Source organism: Staurois parvus, unplaced genomic scaffold (assembly GCF_062004578.1).
Source record: "Staurois parvus isolate SC_StPar_1 unplaced genomic scaffold, SC_StPar_1.0 ptg000011l, whole genome shotgun sequence".
Taxonomy (NCBI): Eukaryota; Metazoa; Chordata; class Amphibia; order Anura; family Ranidae; genus Staurois; species Staurois parvus.
The window spans coordinates 15,838,287-15,856,504 of NW_028317807.1; the positions used below are offsets into that span (position 1 = coordinate 15,838,287).

The window sequence follows — 18,218 nt, forward strand, 5'->3', positions numbered from 1 at the left end:
TGTTCAAGGTGCCTAGTTTTGCCTGGAAGAACCCACGCCTCTCATGTGGCTCACACTTGGTGCCCAATGAGGAGAGGAACATGGAGAGAGTGTCACCCATCTGCCCCAACAGCATAAATGATGGCTGATTACTTCCCAATATACATTTAATAAAGGAGAGTATTTTTTTATTCTTATATACAGTATTTTATATTTTAATATTATTAATTTCTTCTTACTTTAGATTTTTTTTTATATAGTTTTATATTATTTTTCTATGTGGGGAGCCCTTCTGTCAGAGTCCCCAAGTAGTTACCCCTTTTGTCCCCATATAAATCTGGCCCTGGGTACTATCCATATTAAAATTGGTTAGGGCACCATCTTTTTCCACAAAAATGCAGTCGGAGCATCTGCTTTTTTCCTTAGGATATCCTCTGGAAATATAAAATCCTTGATTGGCTGGTGTGTTTGAAAATTTGTGGGAAAGGGGACATATTAAAGGGGACTTGATTAAAATGAGGTTCTTTCAATATATAGCTAATGTGTAAGGTAAAGTCTACAAGCTTGTAAAAACCTGTATGTAAATGGATAGAAAACTGGCTAAAAGATCGTATTCAGAGAGCAGTGGTTAATGATTCATACTCTGCATGGTCTAGGGTTGTCAGTGGTGGTACCCCAAGGTTACCTTTTAATATATTTATAAACAATATAGGGTCTGGGATTAAAAATCCCATTTCAGTCTTTGCAGATGACACCAAGTTGTGCAGTGGAATAACGTCCTTACAGGATGTCTCCAACTTCCAACCGACCTCACTGTTTAATTGGACCACTATGTGGCAAATGAGGTTTAAATGTAAGGTTATGCACTTAGGGGCTAAGAATATGCATGCATCATACATACTGGGGGAATCAATGGAGGAGAAGGATCTGGGAGTTCTGGTAGAACACAAGCTTAATAATGGCATGCAATGCCAAGCTGCGGTTTCTAAAGTAAGCAAAATCCTCTCTTGTATTAAAATAGGTATAGACTCCAGAGAGAGAGATATCGTATTACCCCTGTACAAATCATTAGTAAGACCTCATCTGGAATATGCAGTTCAGTTTTGGGCACTAATTCACAAAAAGAACATTGGGGAACTGGAGAAAGTACAGAGAAGGGCAACCAAACTGATAAGAGGCATGGATGAGCTCAGCTATGACGAGAGATTAGAGCTGCCTTTCTCAACCAGGGGGGCTGCCAAAGGTCTTCAGGGGTGCCGTGGGGAGAATGGCTGTCACTTGAGCCCGAGCTCCCGATCCCCAGCCGCACTGTACGTTGGCTCTGGGAGCCGTCACACCACTCAGCAAAGTGAAAGCAAAGGGAAGGGGGGTGTCTTCTGTGCTCTCTGCTTCCCCCTAGAGTGTAGTACCCGGCTGTGTAATGGAAGCTAAGGTACTGTAACTTTTCATAATGCTGTATACATGTGCCTGTGTGTGTGTACATGTATGTGTGTACATGTGTGTGTACAGTATGTGTACGTGTGTGTGTGTGTATATGTGTGTGCGTGCACATGTGTATGTGTACGTACGTGTGTGTGTACGTAAGTGTGTTTGTCTGTATTTGTATATGTGTGTGCATGTCTGTATTTGTATATGTGTGTGTATGTCTGTATTTGTATGTGTGTTTGTTTTTATATGTGTGTATATGTATTTTACTTTTAATCTCGACTCCCTATTCCTGTTCTTTCAGAAATGCTTTTTTTAGCACTTGTTCATAATATTATTATTATTATACAGGATTTACATAGCGCCAACAGTTTGCGCAGCGCTTTACAATATAAGCAAGGACTACTGTTCCTCTGAAAAGAAATCCACGCTCAGAGGCATTTGACAGGTGGTAAAGAGGCAATATGTTGCCTCCTCACCATTTAGTTTAACCCCGTAAAAAGCAGCATCAATCACCACACCACAACTTCGTGCAATGCGCACACAGTTGCAGGGTGGTTGTATTTCCACCCAGGGGTGGACTGACAATTCATGGAGCCCCTGGGCAATAGGGGATCATGGGGCCCCTGTATCCTTGCCCACACTCAAAGCACACCCAAAAAAAGCCTATAAAAAGGTACCAGGGGCATTTCATGGGGCCCCCCACTGACTCCGGGCCCTTGGGCAGTGCTCGAGTGCTCGAATGGTCAGTCCGCCCCTGTTTCAACCCCATTCACCTGGAGGTATACTTCCAGCTGTAGCAACAGCATGTGTATACCACCCAGCTGCTGTTTCTGCAGCTAAAGGGGGAGTAGTTGGGGGTGGTAAAAGCAGCTCAATTGCATGGTTTTTCTGCCCTCCAATCTCACAGGTGAACAGGCCCTTGGTTCACATCTGTGTGGCTGTGTGTAGGTCAGCCCATTCATTTCAATGGGATGCCTTACCCGCAGAAAGTCATCCCTGACCTTAGAATTAAAATTGCACCACACCAAAAACACCCCGTGTTTGCCAATATATGGGGTACCCCTAAAGAGCAGAGCATTTGTTTGTGCGTCAGGAATGAGCACGATTTTGTGTACATTCCGCGGCACACAGTAATGTGAACCAAGCGTTGCACAGGAGTGCCTCATGACTGAAATTACTTTTCAAGGGCACCCCGACAGGAAAAAGGTTTAGAAACACTGGATTATAGGAAATGAATTTATTCTCTCTTGTGAATAGGAGATTAAGGGGGGATATGATCAACATGTATAAATACATCAGTGGTTCATATAGTGAACTCGGTGTAGAGCTATTCACCCTGAGGTCATCACAGAGGGCAAGGGGGCACTCTTTACGTCTGGAGGAAAATAAATTTAATTTCCAATCATGGAAAGGTTTCTTCACAGTGAGAGCTGTGAAAATGTGGAATAGACTCCCTCAAGAGTTGGTTCTGGCCAGCTCAGTGGATTGCTTTTAAAAAGACCTGGATCCTTTCTTGGATACACAGAATATAACTGGATACTAACATTTATAGGTGAAGTTGATATAGGGAATATCCAATTGCCTCTAAGGGGATCAGGAAGGATTTTTTTCCCCTGCAGGAGCAAATTGGATCATGCTTTGCTGGGGGTTTTTTGCCTCCCTATGAATCAACTGTGGGTGTAATATTATAACTTTTTTTTATGGTTAAACTGGATGGACTTTTGTCTTTTTTCAGCCAGACTAACTATGTAACTATATATTGTGTGATTTAACAAGATCCCTTTGCCTCCTTTGTTTGTTCTTTTGTCTGCTTGTGGCTGAGAGGCTATTTGGGAGATTTCACCATTAAGGTTTAATGGTATTTTAACACCTAAGGCTCTGACTGATAGATATCAAGGCCCTTGTGATAGACTGGACCAACATTCACAGTTGTTGGTTTGGATCCTGAGGAAGCAAATACTATCACGAAACATGTTGATCGAAAAATGCCATAAATATGTCAACAATATATCCTACAGGAGGATTTCACATATGAAGTTTTGATTGATGGTCACTTTATGTTTGCATTTTAACTGTTGTAATAAATTGCTATTTTATGCTTTATGTGACTGCTATCTCTATTTGGTACAATTAAAGTTTCACTTTTTTCCACCCCCTTCTCTCCCCTTTCTGTGTGGTGGGTTGAGGGGATATGTGGTAACTGATTTTATTTTACTGCATTCTTAAATTTTTTTTATCATTAAAAGTGTATTTCCACTTTTGAAGCCAGATCAGAATAACACTTACTTTATATTTATTACAAAGAATATTTTAAAAGGTGCAGCATACCTTTTTTAGAAGCATTATTCTAGATCCTCCAGCACTTCAAAATATTACTAGTTCTACTGTGTTTATGAGGGAGATGGATACCTGTGTTTGCTATAAATAAAGTGATTGTAAACACACACACACACACTATATTACCAAAAGTATTGGGACATCCCTCCAAATCATTGGATTCAGGTGTTCCAATCACTTCCATGGCCACAAGTGTAAAATTCAATTGAATTACATTTTTTCAAGCTTGGTACTGTGATACGTTGCCACCTGTGCAATAAATCCATCCATGAAATTTCCTTGCTACTAAATATTCCACAGCCAACTGTTAATGGTATTATAACAAAGTGGAAGCAACTGGGAACAACAACAACTCAGCCACGAAGTGGTAGGCCATGTAAAATGACATGCTGAAGGCACAGTGCGCAGAAGTTGCCAACTGTCTGCGGAGTCAATAGCTCCAAACTTCGTTTGGCCTTCAGATTAGCACATCAGTATGTAGAGAGCTTCATGGAATGGGTGCAGCTGCATCCAAGCCTTACATCACCAAATGCAATGCAAAGAGTCGGATGCAGTGGCATAAAGCACGCCACCACTGCACTCTAGAGCAGTGGAGACATGTTCTCTGGAGTAACAAATCATGCTTCTCTGTCTAGCAATCCAATGGGCGTGCCTGGGTTTGGCAGTTGCCAGGAGAATGGTACTTGCCTGACTGCATTGTGCCAAGTGTAAAGTTTGGTGGAGAGAGGATTATGGTGTGGGGTTGTTTTTCAGGGGTTAGGCTTGGCCCCATAGTTCCACTGAAGGGAACAATTAAGGCATCAGCAGATATTTTGGACAATGTCATGCTCCCAACTTTGTGGGAACAGTTTGGGGATGGCCCCTTCCTGTTTTAACATAAATGCAAATCAGTTTACAAAGCAAGGTCCATAAAGGCATGGATGAGAGAGTTAGGGGTGGAAGAACTTGACTGGCCTGCACAGAGTCCTGACCTCAAACTGATAGAATATCTTTGGGAAGAATTAGAGCGGAGACTGCGAGCAAGGCTTTCTCGTCCAACATCAGTACCTCACAAATGCGTTTCTGGAAGAATGGTCAAACATACCCATAGATACACTCTTAAACCTTGTGGATGGCCTTCCCAGAAGATTTGAAGCTGTTATAGACAGGGATGCCATTAAAGTTCATGTGCATGTAAAGGCAGGCGTCCCAATACTTTTTGGCAATATAGTGTATACTGTATATACACTGCACAAAAAAAATGAAAGGAATACTTTGAAAACACATTAGATCTCAATGGGGAAAAATATCATGCTGGATATCTATACTGATATGGACTGGGTAATGTGTTAGGAATGTAAGGATGCCCCATCTTTTGATGGAAATGAAAAATATCAACCTACAGAGGACTGAATTCAAAGACATCCAAAAATAAAAGTGAAAAAATGATGCAGTAGGCTAGTCCATTTTTCTGAAACTTCATTGCAGCAAGTCAAAATGGTACTCAGTAGTTTGTATGGCCCCACATATTTGTATGCATGCCTGACGATGTTGGTGCATGCTCCTAATAAAATGACAGATGATGTCCTGGGGTATTTCCTCCCAGATCTAGACCAGGGCATCACTGAGCTCCTATCCCAGAGGTGTTCTATTGGATTTAGGTCAGGCAAGCATGTGGGTCATTCAATGGTATAATTTCCTTCATCCTCCAGGAATTTCCTACATACTCATGAGGCCGAGCATTGTTGTGCACCAGGAGGAACCCAGAACCCACTGCACAAGCATAGGGTCTGACAATGGGTCCAAGGATTTCATCCCGATACCTAATGGCAGTCAGGGTGCAATTGTCTAGCATGTAGAGTTCTGTGCGTCCCTCCATGGATATGCTTCCCCAGACCATCAGTGAGCCACCACCAAAACGGTCATGTTGAATGATGTTACAGGCAACATAACGTTCTCCGCAGCTTCTCCAGACCCTTTCACATTTGTCACATGTGCTCAGGGTGAATCTGCTCTCATCTGGGAAAAGCACAGAGCACCAGTGTAGGCCCTTTCTATGGTACTGGGCACTGAGCACAGAACCCACTAGAGGATGTCAGGCCCTCAGGCCACCCTCATGAAGTCTGTTTCTGATTGGTCAGAGACATTCACACCAGTGGCCTGCTGGAGGTAATTTTGTAGGTCTCTGATAGTGCTCATCCTGTCCCCCCTTGCACATAGGAGCAAATACCGGTCCTGCTAATGGGTGAAGGACCTTATACGGCCCTGTCTAGCTCACCTGGAGTAACTGCCTGTCTCCTGAAATCTCCTCCATGCTCTTGAGACTGTGCTGGGAGACACAGCAAACCTTCTGGCAATGGCACATTGATGTGCTATCCTGGAGGAGTTCCTGTTTTGGATGTTGTCTCATTGTTGCCCATCTAGCGCACCTGAGTTTAATTGACTAGATGCTATACCCTGATTAAAAAGTGTTCCTTTAATTTTTTTGAGCAGTGTATATATACTGTATATATATTCTGTATATATATTGAGCAGACCTCAAAATTTCCACCTGCCTACTCGCATTTGGCAAGTGGAAATAACGTGGGGGCGAGTAGCCACGCACTGGCCATTTGCAGAAATCGATCATACAGTGGATGGACATGGAGAGGGTGCCGGCGCCAGTGTTGAACTAACCATTTGGGCTCTCAGGGACCCAGACACTGCTCAGGGTCCGTAGGGGGCCGTATGACAGGCTCCTGGAAGGATGGGGAGGGCCGTAGGGTAGATTGTGAAAGCAGGCTCCATGTCCGGTCGAGTGAGAAGAGAGAGAGAGACTGACAGAGCTTTGAGGAGGAGGACACTTCTTGGACCAGTAAGAGAGGGTGTAACAGTGGGAAGAAGGGGGAGAGCTGTCTGTGACTGCAGAGCTGAGAACCGGAGTGTGACAGGTGTGTTTGTCTGTGTGTGTGTCTGTGTGTGTGCGTTTGTATGTGTGTGTGGGGGGGCTCTGTATTCACTTTATGTAGTAGGGGAGCCCTGTGTTGTTTTGGAGAAGGAGGGGGTGCATTGTACCATAATTGAGACCATGTGTTCTAAGAGAGGGATTGTGTGCTCATTATAACCTCATATTATGGGGAGTCAGTGCCACAATTGAGTAGCAGACATACTGATCACCCCCCTTTCTCACCCCCCTCACTCCCCCCCCCTCACCACTTCTCTTTTTCTATCACCCCCCCTCACCCCCTTTTTCACCCCCTTCTCTCTCTCTCACCCCCCTCTCTCTTTCACCCCTTCTCTCTCTCACCCCTTCTCTCTCTCTCTCACCCTTCTCTCTCACCCCCTTCTCTCTTTCTCATCCTCTCTCTCTCTTACTCCCTCCCTCAACCCCCTCTCCTTTTCTTTTCCCCACCGCATGGCTGGGGGGTGAAAAGTGGGGTAGAGGGCATGACTGTGAGGGGGTGTGAAGGGGTTATATATTTATCTTTGTAACTTTATTCTGCATAAAACATTTAACAGTGTAATTTAATGAGATAATTTATGAGTGCATGTTTAGGGGCAGAATTAGAGGCGGGGCAGTATAGGGGTTGGGTGGGGCAACTAGTGGCGAGTAACTCTTAAGGCCTGGCTAGTAGCTCAGAACTTGAAATTTTAATCCCTGAATTCAGTATATATATATATATATATATATATATATATATATATATATACAATAACCGGCCACTTTATTGGGTGGTGAAGACAACTTGCTGAAGTTTAGACCAAGCATCTGAATGGGGAAGAAAGGGGATTTAAGTGGCTTTGAACACGCCATGGTTGTCGGTGTCAGAAAGGCTGGTCTGAGTATTTAAAAAACTGCATATCTAGCGGGATTTTCACACACAACCAACTCTAGGGAAATAGAGATTCATCAGACCAGGCAAAGTTTTTCCCATCTTCTATTGTACAATTTTGGTGAGCCTGTGTGAATTGTAGCCTCCGTTTCCTGTTCTTAGCTGACAGGAGTGGCACCATTTGCTTCAAGGTTCAATGTGTTGTGCATTCAGAGATGGTATTCCGCATACCCTGGTTGTAACGAGTGGTTATTTGAGTTACTGTTGCCTTTCTATCATGTCAAACCAGTCTGCCCAGTCTCCTCTGACCTCTGACATCAACAAGGCATTTTTGTCCACACAACTGCTGCTCACTGGATATTTTCTCTTTTTTGGACCATTCTCTGTGAACCCTAGAGATGGTTGTGCGTGCAAAATCACAGTAGATCAGCAGTTTTTAAAATAGTCAGACCAGTCTGTCTGGCACTAACAACTTTGCCACGTTCAAAGTCACTTAAATACCCTTTCTTCCCCATTCCGATGCTCGATTTGAAACTCAGCAAGTCATCTTCACCACGTCTAGATGCCTAAATGCATCAAGTTGCTACCATGTGATTGGCTGATTAGCAATTTGTGTTACCAAGCAATTGAACATGTGTACCTAATAAAGTAGCCAGCGAGTGTATATATATATATATATATATATATATATATACTGTGTATATATATATATATTTTTTTTTTTTTAAATAGTCCTGATTCTCCTTTTCCCTGGTCCCCTACTGGCAATCCTGACCCCCCCCCCACATTGCCCACAATAGCGAGCCACTTGCTGTGGGAGTACATGTGCAGGCTCGCTCCCATTGATACACAGAGTGTGGCTCGGCCCTGCCCCTCACTTCCTCCTCACTGGCTGTGATTGACAGCAGCTACTGTTTCTGAGACTATGAGGTAGGAGTTAGCCACGAGAGCAGCTGCTCTTGTGTACTGTGCTGGATCAATTTCAGGCTCAGATAAGGTCATGGGGAGCTGGGGGTTTTGTGCTGCACTCAGATGTTTTTACCTTAATGCAGAAAATGCATTAAGGTAAAAAAAAAACCTTCAGCCTTTAGAACCACTTTAACCCTGTCTGCACTGTACAAGCAAATTTTCATTATCAGATGTAGCTAGATTTAAATACTATCTGTAATAACAAAGGGTTAAAAATTTAGACCCTGCATTGAATGGTAATAAGGACAGACTTAGGATAGACTCACTCTATTATTCAAATTCCTTGTAGTCAGCCATTGAAACCCATAACCAACATACACTGTTTTTGTTTTTTGCTTTTGTTTTCTTTTTACATACACTTATGTCATATTTTCTACTTTCACCATTAAACACTTACTTTTGAAATCACATTCTCCTACATCAAACCTTGATAAACTAGTGGCAAAGCAGGTGAAATTTTGACACAACTGCTTCTTGAAGACCTTATTTTTAAAAAAATATGTTATATGATATTCAGTTTGGTATTCATGTTGGAGTTTGGCTTTATTTGTCTGGAGACACAATTTAATGTCCTTAATTTATTGTGTAGGCCCTTTACATTTTGCATACTCCTTAGTCCAGGGTTTCTCAACTAGGGTTCCTCTAGAGGTTGCCAGAGGTTCCTTGAGCAATGAGCAATTTTTTCCTCTCAGGTAAGTTCCGACTGATACCACTGATCTTTTTAGCAATCTGTAAGGGGGTAATTCTTCCCAATGACCACAAGTGTAAAGATTATTCTTCCCACTGATCATCACACTAATGTATCATGAATTGTAGATAAAGTAATTTTTAGCAGGGATTCCCTGAGACCGGAAAGTTATGTCAAGGGTTCTTCTGCGTTGAAAAGGTTGAGAAAGGCTGCCTTAGTCTCACAAAAATGAAGCAATCAATAGACTTTTTTCATTGTTTTTTTGACATGTTAAAAAGAATCAAAGCCAGAAAACATGAAATAATAGTTTATGTGAAGTTACACTAAATATAAACATAGAATGATGGAATGGAAATGAAATGCCTATGTATAGTACTGTCATCTCTGTAATGTGTCAGACTATAGCAGCTGTAGCAGAGAAAAGTAACTGTAAAGCAATAAAAAAAGTTGATTACTTGAACCAGCAGCACTTAGAATTAGGTAGGTTCTGAGTCTGTCATAACAGCATGTAATAAAAATGATTTTCAGACTTCTACTTAGCTACTGTTATGTGTATAGGATACATTTTCTGACTGCTAAATCATGTTAACTCTTATTTTTCAGAGACCTTTTCCCAAAATCGAAGACCATTAACAAAATACTGGGAAGAACTCATTGAACAGTTAAAGGGTGTCCATGTAAACAAAAGTGAATCTAGGCTACTTGGCAATATCAAAAGACGCATGAAGAGAAAATAGCTTAAGAAAGATGTGAAGACCAAAATGACATTTTTTTTCATATCATTAAATCAATGAACCCTGAGCAAATAATGAATAGTTTGTCATACATTCATTTTCAGGTTGTGCTTGGAAATTCTAATAACATTGTTTGATACAAATGCCTTAAATAAATAAATAGATATTATGGAAGAATTAACATATTTATTTGATTTTGTGCATACTATCATTATGCTAATGTTTTATGATAAATATTAAAAAGAAAATACAGGATACATTTGCAGCACATTCAGATGGACCCGTAAGTTAAATGGAAAAAACACATTTGATTTTGTTGGAAAAATAAAAACTTTTTCTATCCTTAAGTAGCCTTAGATATTCAAAAGTGCCATGTATATGCTGCAATAATACAAATGAAGTGAAATTAAACTGTACTGTCCTTGTACATTTTTTGATAAAAAAAATATTTTTTATTCTGTTATACTAAATTGCTAACACCAAGTGTATGAAATAGGATCTGATTGTATTGATGGTTGCACAGAAATGTATAATTCAGTGCTGCAATACCTGACACACATATCCATGCATTGCATGGCCGGATCTAGGGTAGGTGCTGGGGTGGGCTGCGCCTCCCCAGATTTCAGTTCGCTTCCCCAAAGCCAACAGCCCCTTCCTGCTTCCATGCTAAGGCGCTAAACTCCTTCTGCAAGAGTTGGGACAAAGATGGAGAAGTGGATGGAGGCAGGGGTGCACGGATAGCTCCAGCAGCTCTCTTCTCCCTCTTTCTAAAAGAAGACACACAAATGTACCAAATAAAGTGTTGATTTAAAGGAAATCTTCTCACCTTATAACAGTTTTCACTGCAAAAAGCTTTATTTACTGCCAGGCTGACTGTCCAATCTATGCAGAAAGTTCGCTGCACAATCAGCCCAGGCAGTAAATAAAGCTGAACCAGAATGTGAAGTTATCATTCATTTCTGCTTGCTGGCCCTGTCAGCCTAGACTGGATATACCCAGTCAGTCCGGCAGTAAGTAAAGCTGTGTCTAGCGAAAGTTCTGTTACCAGGTGGGAACGTTTACTTTAATTTAACCCTTTACTTGTATGCATTTATTTGCTTGGCTACTCCTAGGCTGGCCATACAATTTTCTTTCCTTCAACCACCATTGCTTTATTCCCCCATCAACACAATTAGTGTTGTTTGTGGAGTCTCTCTCAATAGGTTGACTTCTGTACAACCAGCATGCCCATAGATGGATTGAAATTCTGCCAATTCAGCAGGAACTGGACAAACTGCAATCCATCTATGGCCAGATTTAGAAGCACCCTCTTCTTTTTATCTTTCATTCTTGTTGCCTATAATTAAAGAAGGGCTCTGGGGACCCTGAGTTAAGGAGTAGGGGGGACTCTGGAGACATGCTGCAACTAGGAAAACTCTGGGAACTCTCCTTTAAGGGAGAGATTCTAGGGACCCCGATGTAAGGAAGGGGGCTTTGGGGATGCTGATATAAGAGAGGGTGACTCTGGGGACCCTGACATAAGGGGGTGACTCTGGGGTTCATTATGTAAGGCGGGGGTTATGTAGATCGTAATGTAAGGAGAGGTGACTCTGGGGACCCTGATGTAAGGGGAAGCTCTGGGGACCCTGAGCTAAGTCTGAAGAACCCTGGGGACCCTGCTGTAAGGGGGGTAATCTAAGGTCCTTGATGTTGGGGGGGAGGGTTACTCTGGGGACCCTGATGTAAGGGGGAAGATTCTGAGAATCCTGATGTAAGGGGGTGGACTCTAATGTGGAGTTGGGGGGGGGGGATTCTGAGGTGGAACTCTGATGAGGATTCTTGATGTAATGGGGGAATCTGATGTAAACAGGTAGGCGTATCCTGATGCATTCTATATTTTGTTTTGATGTTACTTACTCCTTACCCCTGTACTCTATACATTATGTTGTACATTACATAGTCCTGACCAAAGTATTCATTGTCCCAACAGTTGCTGGTTTTAATGAAGTTCTTCTTTAAGATTGACTCAGTCAGACAAAGTGTCTTTTAGTGTGCAGAAAAGCATATGTGATGGAAATGTTTACATTTTTAGAAATGATCCTTTGTTCTGAGGTTTATGTGTATCTGTGAGACTGTCACTTGTAACATAGTAAGTAGGAATATTTTTGGGTACAAGGATTGTGCTATATGTGTACATAGTATACAGTGACTAGGCACAGATTCTGTTTATTCATTCCCATTTAAACTCCTCCCACATTTAGACAACATCTTTCCTTTGTGTCACTTACTACTGACCTCCGAACTCTGCCTCGCTTACTACTGACCTCTAAATCCTGCCTCATCTACTACTGATCTTTAAAACTGAATAACTTACTAGTGACCCCTGTCCTCCGCTCTGCTGATGATGCATACTGCCCTGCTGTCCCCTGTCCTCTGCCCTGCTGACCCCTGTACACTGCCCTACAAACTGCTGACCCTATTATCTGCCCTTGCTCATTCCCATACACTGCCCCATTGACCACCCATCCTCTGAACACTGACATTTTGTACTGCACCTCCACATCGGACAAGCTAGATTCATCCCGGATACATTAATGAAAATGTGTATATTAGCAACATACACTAGATCAGGCAAGCAAGCTAGCTTGCATTAATCTTCAAAGAGCCACATGATGTCTTCTGTGGACCACGCCTACTTAAGGCTAATCTCAAAACAAAATTTGAAAAATTTTAGATCTCCCACTCCGTCCCTCTGACCTTTTCTCATTTAAAAAGTCTTTCCTAAACCTCTTTTAGCTTAGCTGAATCTGCATTTTTGTGATCCTCCATTGCACTTCTTCTGAAAGTAAAGCCTTGTGACCCACTGCTGCAGTCATGATGTCACCATACTGCTGCTGGGGTTTTCAGGTTCCTGTGAGAACCCCACTGATGGATTCATGAAGAAGTATCCATGTCATCAGGTGACACAGGCCACCAAAGAAGGACCTTCCCACTCTGTAGTACAGAAGAGACAAGATTTGGGTTCCGATGTGTCACAAATACAGCTAAAAATTAATGTTTTTTTAATTCCTGGGATGATTAGCTAGAGCAGGGTGGAGGACTTCAGTTTATAGAAAATGACTAAAGCACGTTGGTAAGTAAGATTAAACATTAATGTAGTAATTGTAACTTATCAACTACCAAATTGTATCACCAAAAAAATTACATAGTTACATGTAGTTACATAGTTAGTCTGGCTGAAAAAAGACAAAAGGCCATTCAGTTCAGCCAAAAAAAAAAAAGTTATAATCCTATACCCATAGTTGATCCAGAGGAAGGCAAAAAACCCAGCAAAGCATGATCCAATGTGCTCTTGCAGTGAAAAAAATTCCTTCCTGATACCCCGAGAGGCAATCGTATATTCCCTGGCTCAACTTTACCTATAAATGTTAGTATCCAGTTATACTGTGTGTATCTAGGAAAAAATCCAGGCCTTTTTTTAAAGCAATCCACTGAGCTGACCAGAACCAACTCTTGAGGGAGTCTATTCCACAGCTCTTACTGTGAAAAAAACTTTCCATATTTAGAGATTAAATCTCTTTTCCTCCAGATGTAAAGAGTGCCCCCTTGTCCTCTGTAAGTTGGAGACATCCTGTAAGGACGTTATTCCACTGTAAAGCTTGGTGTCATCTGCAAAGACTACATAAGATCATGTCCTGAAGTAAAAGTCTGCAAAATTGCATAGGTAAGTGTAGCAACAGTAGGGGGAGGCCTCAAAGAAAAAGAAAGATGCAAGAACTCAAACTTCTACTCTGGACATAACAATTTTGACTTAGTTTGCCATGGTATTTTAATGTACTAAATACATTGATTCTCTTTGTATATGGGGAGGTGCTGATGATGCTATTAAAATAGTGGAAGATGACTAGTTACAAGTCTATGGGGATAAGGATTCTGGGAAAATGTGACTGTAAACTGTAGACTTTTATTGATGGAACCTTGTGAAGTGTTTTGGATTCCATTTAAACACACAAAGGACAACCCAAGTCAAATAAATACACAGCTGAAGCATGCACATAGTAAGTATTTTACCAGACAAAAGATGTGAAAAATATTGAACTGTCATGTCGTGAAGCTGGCCTGGCGGTATTTAATTCTGATATCTTTGTCTGATCATCCTGTCTCCTGTCAACTCTTTACAGTAGTATTGACCATCACCACACTGGTGTTGCCCACCCTGAACATTTTTCCTCCAAGTACCTCCTTCTATCACTCATTGGTTTACATAGCAGGCTACCACTGTAAATCTAATTTGACTTTTTAAATGGCAATTGGCATGCCAATATAAATAAACTTCAAATACATAAGACTAACGATACTAAAAATGATTTATTAATTATCAAATAATACATTGAGCTAAATGTTTTTTATAACTTGGTCTACATTTGTTAATAACAAAAAATTGCAGAATGCAACATATGAAAGAGAAACATTTGTATATTTTTAAAAGCCATAAATTACAAAATGGTTCGTATGGCATTTTACAAAATCTCAGTTACATTCTAATTGATGACTTTCAATTATTCAGCGCTAACTCTTCTGGCATCATTTTAAAGTTGGTTCAATAACTTTGCCTATAAGGTCAGAGTAGGATCTGCAAACCTGCCCTGCAATGTGTAGAAACTCCTGTTTTATTTCAGGCAAATGTCCTAGAAGAGAAAAAAACTCAATTATTTACTGGAAAACTATAAATAATTACATATACTGTATATGAGATTATTGGAGCAGACCAAATTTTCAAACCAGGATACCTGAGATGAGTAGAACTAGATAAACTCACATCTCATCAAATCATCGGTCATAGGTATGTATCAGCAAACCTGTGGATGTTTGTACCAAAATAAAGTTCCCTTTTTGATATTCATCTTGCTCTCCCATGTGCTTTACATGTTCTTTCGGGCTTTCCACAGGGCACAGACGTGCACACAGGAAAATTTAAACATAAAAAAGTGCTGCGCTGCCTCTCCCAAAAAATACTTTAAATAATTAATTATTTAATTAATTAATTAATGAACTCCTTACTACACAACGAATCCCCATAAATGTGCATGTGCTATAATGCCCGTGGGCTGGCAATTATATCCCTCCTCCCCATTGTATAAAACTATATTTTATATATATATATATATATATATATATATATATATATATATAAAAGACCCAATAATGTGCAAACATATAAAAGTTCCAAAACAATAGAGAGTTTCCAAAAAATCCCAAAGAAGCCCCCATCCGCATCCAGAGAGAATATTGAGTGATACAGTAATACATCTTCTTATCCATAGCAATTCTCTGTGCATATTGCTCCAATTAGTGTTCCCCTCCAGAGCCCCACTCACCACAAATAATTGACCACCTGGAATGGTAGGTCAAATATCAAAATATCACATAAGATGTTGCAGCGCTCTCCTGCAGGAAAGTTGGCTGTCTGTGTGGTCTTGACACCTCTATAGGCTGATGACAGATTCCATAGTGGAAACACCTCTAGATCAATCGTTTGCAACAAAACTCCTCCAGAACCTCCACAGTACTCCTCCACCACCACAAAAACATCAAAGGAAAACTTCCATAGCGTAACACCGTATTTATTAGGTAAAAAAATGTTTAAAATTGCACTTACATAAAAACCATGCATATGGCACTTTAAATACCAGCAAAAAGCAATTCCTTCTCAGAGGACAAGTGTAGCGCAATCAAGCCCCACCCTACATGTTTTGGAGGAGTACTGTGGAGGTTCTGGAGGAGTTTTGTCGCAAACGACATAAGGGACTCTGCTGACAGAAGGGAATCCCACTGACAGCAGGTGAGTCATGGTTGTTATGGACATGGTTGCTGCCCATTCCTTAACAACCAGCTCTTCCCAATGAATCTGAATGAGCCGAATGATTCCAAAGTGTGTGAGTACACTTATTTAGTGGGTGCAGCAGTTTCACATTTTCCTTATTTCTTATAAATCTAGTATAGTTTATACATAGCAGCACACAAGTCCACCTCAATATATTTATAGTGAAGAAATTGTTGTAGTAAAGCAGGTCCCATTGTTGGCGTACATGGTAATAATAACCCACAGCATTGATATCAGAGCCAGCAATGATAAACCCCTGCAAGTGTCTGGACCAGTAATTTTAACCCCAAGCAAGTGTCAATGTCAGAAATTATAAACCCCAGCAAGTGTCAATGTTAGCAATAGCTCTCAGAAATAGCCTTCAGTAAGTGTCAGGGCCAGTGATAATCAACAGCAAGTGTTATGGCCAGCAATAATACTCTCTCCCCCCCGCAATAATCCCCAGCAAGTGTCAGGGCAAGCAATATCCCCCAGCACAAAAACCTACAGAACCATAATCCTCAGCAAGTGTAAGGGCCAGCAATGGCAAATCCTGGCAGTAACCCCTAGTAAGCATCAAGGCAAGCAATAACCCCCAGCACTAAAATCCAGTACTTGTCAGAGCAAGTGACCTTCAGCATTGGTGTTCGGTAATTTTACTTACCTGAGCACCTGGTTCTGCAAAACTTCCTCTCTCCTGTGCTGCTGCCAACAATATAATTTATCTCTTGGGCAGGAAGGCAACACAATTGCAGGCACAGCGTTACTGACATTTTTTTGCTAACGAAGCAGGGGATGAACCTGCTTAAAGAAATTTGGGTTTCGCTATAGCACACCTAAGCACACCCCTGGTACTGCCACGGAGAACATGGATTAAAAGTTCATGGAAAATGATTTTTAAAGTTATGTAATAGTGCTCATAGCATTCCAACATGGTTTTGTGTGTCTAATATTTGCAGAGATTTGTCACCATATAGAAGAATCCAAAATGTCAAAATGACAAAAAATCTGCCTGTAACAAGAGGTTAAAAATACCTGGCTGTATTTGGAGAGATAATGCGTCTTTCAGTTTTTCTATTAACTCCATGAGCTCATCTTCCTCATTCTTCACAGATGACTCTTGAAGACCATGTGTAGGTTGGTTGCTTATTGTGTCTTTTATAGCAAAGCTACTTTTTTCAGGCCTCATTTCAGTTCCTAGGGTGTAATTTCCTTTATAGCTAGTAGAAATCTTAATGGACTCACACAAGTGTCTCATATGTGTCAGTGTCTGTTTGTTTCGGGCCTTCAGATAGTCATTTTCTCTCTCTAAATTGAGCTGGCGGCTCTTCTTGCTCCTCTGGAAGGATACCCCAGTCTTATTAAAACCACAGTCATCTGAACGAATGGAATTAGGAAATGCTCGGTCCATTTTTTGTTTTATCTTTGAGAAATAAAGTATACCCTAAAAAAAGTATATAACATATATTAAAAATATTTAAATTGTGTAGGTTTTATAGCTTACTTACCTAAAGAAGAGGAAATATGCAAAGAACTATTGAAACATTACATTTTGCCTGAATATATGTATTTATTGCTGTGAAGAGTTAATATACTGTACATATCTACATGATGAAAATAATATACACATGTCTATCTTTTGAAAAGTCCTAACAGCTGAAATGCAGCAAGCCAGTGCATCATCACATAGATGAAGTCTGGGTGTGGACATCTCTTGCTTAGGTGGAAAAGCTGTTGTTGTATTGCTTCTAGTTGTTGTAAATAAAACAAATTACAAGAATAATTTATTTTTAACTTGTAATAAATAACAGCCTTCGTGTTCTTTCACATGGACATTCTGATCAGATCCATTTACACCCGCCAACATCAGATCCGATCCGCCAAAAAGGAATGGATGGGGATCCAATACCCCTTCTGTCTGTCGGATCGGGTTGAATGAAAATGGAGAGGAGGTCCATTTTCGTCCAACTGCCCATTGAGGAGAGCGAGCAGCTCTGTGTCTGCTCTGCAGTAGCAAAGCAGACACAGAGCTGTCATCCACTTGGGATCAGCGGAGAGATTCCCCGCTGAGCAAGCGGATCCGCTAAACGGGTCCGCTTCTTGTTAAAGGACCCTTACACTTTGTGTTGTCTTCCTTCCATATAACCATGAGGAGAATATGCATGTGAAAGCATACTTCATAATACATGCGAGTCCTTGGCCTCCTATTAATTTAGTAGGCACATCTGTTGGAAACTGTCGTGCTTCAGTTTGTGAGCAAGCACTACATAGGGCCATTTTACACAGAGGGGTGAGAGTTGTATCCCTCAATTGACATTAAGAAAAAAATGTTCTGGTAAATTAAAGAATCCTATTTTCTTTATCGTGTATTGAGGAACACAAGAATATAGTCATTCTGAAATTTTTCAGACAACCAAAAGCAATCTAACTGAGGGGTGGCCAAAATATGC

The 18,218-nt window shown here is 40.9% G+C and overlaps 2 protein-coding genes across 2 annotated transcripts in view; one reads left to right on the forward strand and one right to left on the reverse strand.

The window, feature by feature from the left end:
• The window catches only part of FAM237A (family with sequence similarity 237 member A), a 50,112-nt gene extending 39,775 nt beyond the window's left edge, over positions 1 to 10,337 (forward strand). Inside the window, exon 2 of the mRNA XM_089672772.1 lies at positions 9,796 to 10,337. Coding sequence (XP_089528898.1) covers positions 9,796 to 9,929 — 134 coding nt within the window. The 3' untranslated portion in view covers positions 9,930 to 10,337. The remainder of the gene's footprint in view (positions 1 to 9,795) is intronic.
• A 3,913-nt stretch (positions 10,338 to 14,250) lies between these two features.
• Positions 14,251 to 18,218, reverse strand: part of DYTN (dystrotelin) — a 50,143-nt gene continuing 46,175 nt past the window's right edge. The window contains exons 7-8 of the mRNA XM_089671106.1: positions 16,804 to 17,212; positions 14,251 to 14,593 (exon numbers count right to left, since the gene is read on the reverse strand). Coding sequence (XP_089527232.1) covers positions 14,490 to 14,593; positions 16,804 to 17,212 — 513 coding nt within the window. The 3' untranslated portion in view covers positions 14,251 to 14,489. The remainder of the gene's footprint in view (positions 14,594 to 16,803; positions 17,213 to 18,218) is intronic.